The sequence below is a fragment of the Gloeophyllum trabeum genome (genome assembly GCF_000344685.1).
Source record: "Gloeophyllum trabeum ATCC 11539 unplaced genomic scaffold GLOTRscaffold_00059, whole genome shotgun sequence".
NCBI classification, from domain to species: domain Eukaryota; kingdom Fungi; phylum Basidiomycota; class Agaricomycetes; order Gloeophyllales; family Gloeophyllaceae; genus Gloeophyllum; species Gloeophyllum trabeum.
The window spans coordinates 1-7,953 of record NW_006920468.1 but is presented as its reverse complement, the minus strand read 5'-3'; the positions used below and the strand labels follow the sequence as shown (position 1 = coordinate 7,953).

The following is a 7,953-nucleotide window of genomic DNA, read 5'->3' as shown; positions in this document are numbered from 1 at the left end:
ATTTCGCTGATTAGGGGAATTGGATAGGCATTCTTGACTGTCCATTCGTTGAGGTACCGGTAGTCTTGGCAAGGCCGTACGTCTCCATCCTTCTTGCCTACGAAGAAGAATGGTGATGCCATAGGGGATTTAGATGGTCGGATGTAGCCTTTTCCTTTAAGAATTCGTCCAGTTTCTGTTGCTCTAATGGTGACATGGGATAGAGCTTCTGATTCTTTGGAACGAATCCTTCTTTGAGATCTATTGCATGATCATAAGGTCGTCGTTCAGGAAATCGTTCTGAACTTTTCTTGTCAAAGACGTCTGCAAATTCCTTGTACCGTTCAGGTAATTCCTCTTTGCTTTTGGCTTCCTTCTCAGCTTCTGGAGTCATTCGCATTGCAGGGTTGACCTTCTTGCCAGTGTCCGTTTGTCCAGTGATAAACCGTATGAGGAGATCGTCTTCCTCTGCCTTAGTTCGTGCAATTAGGGCGTAGATGTCATCCAATTTGATCTTCCATTTTGGTGTACTTTGGAAGATGGGGTCATCGACATGTGCCAGCAGTGGTCCTTTGCAGTATTGGCGTTTGATGGAGAATTCCTCATCAGGGATTTCTTCAATGGTTACGTTTAGGATGGATTTTCTCTTTCCAAAGTCAATCCGTCCAGTAACCCAGTTGATCTCTGGGCTGTTCTTCTGTAACCAAGGTAGTCCCAAAATAACGTCTTCTTTTCCCAGGTCGGTGACCAAAAATCGGACAGAGCGGACTCGGTCTCCAATTTTCATCTGTAGGAATGCGGCCTTGGTAATGAGACCTTGCCTGTTCTTGGTGCCGTCAACATTGAAGACCTTGATTGGTCTTGGTATAGGGACCATCTTCAGTTTGTTCATCAACACAAACTTCTGGTCGATGAAAATTCCTCCAGCCCCTGAATCAATAAGGGCTTCTGCAGTCGTTTCAGCGCTTCCCTTTCCACGTGATAGCAAAATATTGATCTTCATTGACTGGTCAACAGTCTTTGCTATAGTTACAGTAGAAAGGTAGGAACGAGACGAGCCTGACGCTGATGCAGGTCGTCTTAGGCAAAATCCTTCTCCGCCATATCTTCGAGAAGCTTGATCTTGTCGTTCTCTTCAAGTTCCGCCATCATGGCTTTGATCTTGGCGATATTAGACACTTCTTTGTCTGAGTCTTCTTTGACTTCTGCGGTACGGACAGGCCTTCTGTCTGGCTGTCTTCCTTTGTCCTGCTTGTGATCGGCAGCTCTGTGGCCAGTCTGACTGCAAGTGAAGCATCGTCCTTCCTTCATGTACTTTTCCCTTTCGCTGGTCGATAGGCGATCGACGTCCATAGCATTGGGGTCCTTCGTGGGAGGAGTGTACCTTGGGGTGACAAGGTTTCTAGTCTGTCCAACTCCCTTGTATCGGTTGATGACCGCTCTCGCCCGTCGATACTGGTTGTCGAATCGGGATGTGGCTTCATACCATTCGTCAATCGTCTTAGGCATGTGCTCCATGCCGTAGACCTTCTCGACTAGCTTGTTCTGGAGTCCCTCTTGGAAGTACTCAATCAGGGATACGTCTTCAGTGATTCCGCATCGTGCGGTCAACATGCGGAACTCCGCAATGTATTCGTCTGCTGTGGCCGTCTGGCGCAGCACGCGCAACTTTGCTCTCGCATCTCCAGCGGTGTCTGCCTCAGTGAAGGTGTTCAGGAATCGTGTCGTGAAGGCTTCCCATGTGCCAAATCCTTGGTCATTGGTGAATGCCTTCGTCATCTCTGCCTCAGCCCATGGGCCGGCAGTTCCTTCTTTCAAGAAGGAGATGAAGAACGTGATCTTCTTCTCGTGGGTGTCGTAGATGTGCTTGTTGGCCATCATGTAAAGTTGAGTGGCGAGGTAAAATGTTCGGGTCTTCTTCCTGTCTCCATTGAAGTCATCTGGGAGACGGATCTTGATCTCAGTTGGTCGTGCTTGCATGACTGGTGCAGCAATGCCTGCTCCAGCCACTTGGGCAGTGGGATCGATCGGGTTCGTCATGGTTCTGGTTCAAGGGACGGGATTCCACTAGGGAGTCCAACGAGGATGATCAGGAGGAGAGGAGGGGTTGCCTAGGCTTGAAGAAGTCGGCAAGTGTCGTAGAAGAGTTCAACCTAATGTTAGGAAGCGATGTCCTAACTAGTCGTCTTGAGATAACTGGGCCACGTGCCAACAGTTATGTCGTCACTACCTCAGTAAGCGTACCGAAAGGTAGGTCTGGCCGGGCCAATGCCAACGGTCAAGTCAAGAGTCCAGGTAATCGCTGTATTCAACAGGAGGTTGAACTAAGGAATACATGGGTTTTCCTACAGTATATATAGTAACTGGTATAGGGGTTAATACCCCAAGAAGAGAACAATGAGAAAGGACGCGTAAGCTATCCTGTGAGAACGTAACTCAGAGAAATGAGAAATACAAGGGCGCCCATTGGTAGAAGGTGAGTCAAGGGAGATAACGTGTGGGAAGAAGATAGCGTCCATGAGAAGTTCTACTCAGAGAAAGGTACTGTCCAATAGCAATGCTCGGAATGGAAATGGAATGAGATAAGCATGGGAAAATCATAACAATTTCGGCTTTGCTCGTGGTCTCCTGCTTTTAGATGCTGTTTTGACACTCTGCCAGCTCAAACTCTAATTATTAATGTTGTCATCAGGTAATGCTTTCACCCGGAAATTCCATTGTCTAATGAGCATCCACTGCTACGTGGCGCACATTCAACCATTTGAAATCTGAACCCTGTCACCAGCAAGGCATAAATATGAGCTTGCCTACTAAGTTTGCTTTATTAAAGCCTCTTTCCTGAGTGATGAAAGACCCTGCTCCCCTATTAGACTTTAAGTAGTGCATACTTGGAGTGGCAGCTATAGGTAGTATAAGACACAATCATGATATCAAATTTCTGACATTATTACTGCGTATACAATAGCAGTGGGCCGCCTATAGCACATGGGGAGCCCCTTGAAATAGCCTTTCGCCTCTCAATTTGCGGTCGGACGCGGTTGTGGCACCTTCGATGCGCGTGCCGAATGCGTGGAAAGGGGCACGTGACTTGCGTCCCGTAACTTATTGGGAGGATTGCATTCAGTGTGGAATTGTGCCGATGGCAAGTACCACAAGATTGGTAAGTTACATACGAGGCATAGTACTGGCAGCATTGAGGCCTCAGCCTGACGACGTGCATCTCAGCTACAGTATGCATGTGCACTGACTCAGTGACTCAATAGTAATGCTACCCGAGTGTAGTACTGAAGTAAATAGTGTATTGTGTATTGAAATAACTGTACTTGACACCGTGTATAGGATGATTGAAGGATCTAGCCACACACAGTTATGTTTGAGAGTTACAAACTTATATGATTTAGTATCACTGAGATCAATATATAATAACTAGGAGTATTCTTGATGCCGCGCAGCGCCCGGGAGGCTAGAAAGACTATTTACCTACTTGTAGAACCCTTGCCACTCATTTACCTTACGAGGAATCGGACCTGGCGTGCCGCGCAGCGCCGAATACTTCCCAAGTCTTATCTTCACTTGGTACAACATCGCTGTCGTCGCGAGACCGCCCTCCCGACCAATCACCAGCGGTTACGCAAGCGGGACCCCATGACCGCCGATGAGTGGCGGTCGCGGAAGTTGATTTCACGGAATCCTCCATGCGATGCCCCTTGAGGGATTTCTCGACAGGGCATCAAACTTCATAGAGGCTAGTGTCCCGCCCTCGTCAAGCGACTCGGAGGGCAACATCAAGACCAAAATATTTGTGATTCCTAGGTGAGGATTGTTCACGTATGTCTGACTATAGTTACTATGTTGAGAGAAGTCAGTTTCGGCTTCAATATCCGTGCAAGTCTTTCCACAAGAGATGATCCGTTGAGCGAGCTGTTTCAGTGTCTTCTGCGGAGAGATGTCCTGGTTGCCATTCCTTGTGGTACCTCTGGAGAGAGGGATAGCTTGTGGGATGACCGGGGGACGTCTGCAGGGCAATCCTCTGCGCATGAAGTCAAGGCCGTCTGGAGATTCACCAAGCCTGTGGACTGATTATAATTCTGACCGCTGCAATTAAGGCAGATGGGACTGAAAAGCGTCTCCTCGCTATGTCTCGATCTGGCTTAAGCCTCATATGTGGTGTTGTTGTAGCTGTGAGTGCTCATTAAGTGTTTTCACACAAGTCACAACTCCTTCACAGGCAACGCGACTTGCGTATCAGTATAAAATAGGCAGCACAGATCCCTGCGGTAACGTCCATCCGTTCCCTTTATGCAAACTTGTTACACAGCTTTTTGATCTATGGATCGCTATCGAGCCTTCGTGTGTCAAACACCCATTTATATGTTTTGGAGCTGTAATCTCATGCCAGAGACGACTCTGGGGCTTCGTCGTGGACGACTTTGATGTTGACATAGACGGGGTATTCCAAGTTCAAGTAATCAATTTAGTACGTTCCGTTCAAATCATGCAGCATACTCGCGATACTGATGGTACATCCATCAGCGTCTGCCAAATAAGTCGATGGTCCGATCTTAAGAAGCCTCCTCGCATTCTCGAGCGAACTACACCACAACATGACAATATCTTCCACTGTTATGGTTTGGTCTCTTACTACGTTCCTTTGACCAGAATGGCAGTCTTTCCATACTTGAAAACATTTAGTTCATACGGTAAAACTATCCTGTCGAAAATCACCTGGGTATGTTCACGATGTGCTACTTTGACTGGATAGAATTCATATATGTTCTTAGACAAGGGATCTCGCATCAGCCTTGAACCATCTGCATAGTCTCTCCGCCAGTTATCTATGGGTGCATTGAGGCGAGACCGTCCGCGTAGTCGGTGATCACTCGTTCAGACCTTCTACCAGGGACAGATCAGCTTGACGGCTGACAGAAGAATAGCGTTGCTCGAGTTCCATCGGATGGGGCCAGATATGTGGGTCAGGGACCTTGACCTCGACTGGAGCGAATACTACAGTAACGCCAAGTACGGGGCACCGGAATGCTTGCCCGGAGTGCACAGGAGTTATCCAACGACCTCGTCAGATACATACTCCTTTGGAATGATCGCATACGAGGTCGCAACTCATCTCTTCTCGCTCAAAGGTCCGCCCTCATTCATCTTCTTTCGATCCTGGCTGGTCGGTGCCCCTACCAGGATGCTACGAGCAAGACAGTGCCTCAAAGCGTTCAGACCGCCAAAAGAACCTACGAGCGCTGGTGTTGGTTGGGACTCGACCCGATCGGGTCTCGTTCGACGCACCACCTCACCTGGGTGACCAACTCTGGGAACTACTCTGCGCCTGCTGGCAACGCGAGCCCTCCGAGAGGCCCGCCACGGCTGAAGTTCTCCGTCGCTTGGACGGGCTGGTGGAAGTGTGCGGGGGGGGGGGGGGGCGTGCGCCGCGGGAGGCAAGACAGACGATAGTGATGAGGACAATGAACCCTTCTTTATGCCGTGCGGAATACCACACGTAATCGGCAAGGACGAGGACGACTGATGTCCCAGGGGGTGTACGTACGTTCTGATCATTTGCCAGCTCCCTTGCACTACCCCGTCAGTGGTCACTCAGCAGAATTAGCGTTTGCATTGTAACACCCCAATCGACAATCGGGCGAAAGATAGCCCAACGTCATGTGATTGTATGCACCGTCCTTTGAGCCTCATACTCATTTATGAGTACGCGAGGGTCTGCTCCCCAGACATCGCGCAAAGCTTTGACACGAGCCCAAGATAAACGAGAAGCACAATAGCTATAATTAGAGCGCACCTTCCGAACTGCAGCAAGTTGCGGCTTAAGTCAACGTCACCGTCCGACGATGACGGGACGCACCAGACGCTCCCTGGCGTGCGTACAGTCCGAATGACGCGGAAGCTGGTCCAAGAGTACTGGTAGGAAAATCCTTTCGGGACGGAGATGTCTCCCTGTGCACGGAAAGAGCAGCCCTGCCATGAGAAACCTTACTTGAAGTCTGTGATGGGCGCTCGCGACCGTGATGCCGGTGAGGGCGCAGACTTCATTTCAATGCAGTTGCGCCTTTCATACCGGAGGAATCGTAGCGACGGGGTCGGGAAATGGATGACGAGGGCTTATGAAGACTCGAGTAAGACGTCTTCGACTGCGAGACTCGCGGATACATACGCTTCGTCCTGCACTTGGTCATCAGAGCGTCGTTCGAAACGTCAGGAAGCGAGTCTTTCTGCTGATAAGTCTTAGCACCTGTACGGTACTGTGGGGCTCGAGCTGCCTCCAGTAGCGGTGAACAGAGGGAACTGAACGACGATTTAAGCCGCCTACATCGACCTCTGATCCCCATCAACAAACGCACCCAGCACAAACACAGGACACCTATCTCACAGAATGACGACGCCTCGATACAACCTCGCCATCGTGCTCTACCAGGGCGGCGACCTGCTCGACTACACAGGACCGCTCGAAGTCTTCAATTCGGTCTATACCCGCCCCTCCGTCGACGCGCCCGCGGTCTTCCACACCACCACCTTCGCGCGCACGTCGCCCATCAAGGCAGCAGCGACCGGCACGATGACTGTCATTCCCGACTCTACCCTTTCCGACCTCAAAGGACGCCTGGAGGAGTTCGACGTCCTCGTCATCCCTGGTGCGGGGCCGAAGATCATCAAAGATCTCATCGCGAGCGAGGAGGGGAGGGAGATAATGGACTTGATCAAGCACTTCCTGACCTTGAAGCCGCGCGACGCGCATAGGGTCCTCCTGTCCGTCTGCACCGGCGCCTTGATTCTGGGCGCTGCGGGCGTCTTGCGCGGCAAGCAGGCGACGACTCACCATATGTTCTACGACATGCTGTCAGAGGTATCTGCGAAGGCAGGCGGGGAAGTCGAGGTGCTGAAGGGGAAGAGGTGGGTCGATGCTGGGCGGAACGAGGCTGGTGTCAACATCGTGACGACGGGTGGCGTAAGTTCGGGGTTGGATGGGAGTCTGTACATTGTCCAGGAGCTGGCGGGGAAGGAAGCGTCGGACTTTGCGGGAGAAATCGTGGAGTTCGAGAGGAGGCAGGGGGAAGAACCGTGAGACTGAGAGGCGGGACGCAGTTCGTACGGCTCCTTTCTCACCCATTGTACATTTGAGCTGGCCAATCCGCATCGTGGTTATACATCAGGTCCCAACGAATGTTGTTGCCACAATCCCCACTCGTACCGTTCATCCTACCACCTCTCCCAGATCAGGGAACGGTTCAAGCACTCTGATGGTCTCGTCGTGCGTGGTGCGGGTCGGAGGTGATCACGAAGGGGAAGCAGGTACTAAGTTTGATGACGAGGTTCGTGAGTTTGAAGCTGCGGGGCGCGCATGGCGTTCAGCTGGCTGTCTCAGTGTCTGTACGGGCACCATGATCATCGGCGGTGAGCGTTCTGAGGGGTAAGAAGGGACGATGCGTCACATGTTCTACGACAAGCTGTCGGAGTTGTCGACACACAGTGACATGTACAGACAAGTGGGGACATCGAGGTACAGTACTGAGGGAAAAGAGGTGGATAGGGGTGAACGAGGTTGTGGTCAGGATTGACAGCGGCGTGAGTTCGGGGATGGATGCGAGTTCGTATGTGGTCGAGAAAATGATTGGGAAGGAAGCAGCCGATTTTGCGGGAGACATAAGTGCTGCTCAATTCTTATTTCGTTCGTCCGTTCGTCTGTTCGTTCGATTGAGCAGGACCCCTGAAAATACCGATAGAGGTTAGATACCAATTCCGTAAAAAAGTGAGGTCTGGAGGCTGTATGTTAGATACGGTTGCGGTAAAATGTGGCGCAGCGCCCGTACACTGGGTACAATACCCATATTGAGCCACTGAGAAAGTGTGAAAGGAACCGGACAAAGGTCAAATTTTGTTCATAGTGTTGCCTTGCAAAACAAATGAAAGTTCAATGAACAGTGCTGAACAAAGATCATATCCTGTGTCACAATC

The 7,953-nt window shown here is 50.7% G+C and overlaps 4 protein-coding genes across 4 annotated transcripts; 2 read left to right on the top strand and 2 right to left on the bottom strand.

The window, feature by feature from the left end:
- Positions 1 to 685: 685 nt before the first annotated feature.
- On the bottom strand, positions 686 to 982 carry GLOTRDRAFT_51015 (uncharacterized protein; the record flags this gene model as incomplete). Its single annotated transcript, XM_007873236.1, has 1 exon — positions 686 to 982. A coding segment is annotated over one exon (297 nt), but the record flags the coding sequence as incomplete, so codon positions are not given.
- A 464-nt stretch (positions 983 to 1,446) lies between these two features.
- Positions 1,447 to 1,923, bottom strand: GLOTRDRAFT_10449 (uncharacterized protein; the record flags this gene model as incomplete). The annotated part of the gene is made up of 1 exon (XM_007873235.1): positions 1,447 to 1,923. A coding segment is annotated over one exon (477 nt), but the record flags the coding sequence as incomplete, so codon positions are not given.
- A 2,192-nt stretch (positions 1,924 to 4,115) lies between these two features.
- On the top strand, positions 4,116 to 5,439 carry GLOTRDRAFT_97219 (uncharacterized protein; the record flags this gene model as incomplete). The annotated part of the gene is made up of 5 exons (XM_007873234.1): positions 4,116 to 4,160; positions 4,208 to 4,456; positions 4,481 to 4,708; positions 4,880 to 5,117; positions 5,189 to 5,439. 5 exons carry the CDS (start codon positions 4,116 to 4,118, stop codon positions 5,437 to 5,439), a joined length of 1,011 nt encoding a protein of 336 aa, XP_007871425.1.
- Positions 5,440 to 6,373: 934 nt separating this feature from the next.
- On the top strand, positions 6,374 to 7,063 carry GLOTRDRAFT_134239 (transcriptional regulator; the record flags this gene model as incomplete). The annotated part of the gene is made up of 1 exon (XM_007873233.1): positions 6,374 to 7,063. One exon carries the CDS (start codon positions 6,374 to 6,376, stop codon positions 7,061 to 7,063), a length of 690 nt encoding a protein of 229 aa, XP_007871424.1.
- Between the last annotated feature and the right edge of the window lie 890 nt (positions 7,064 to 7,953).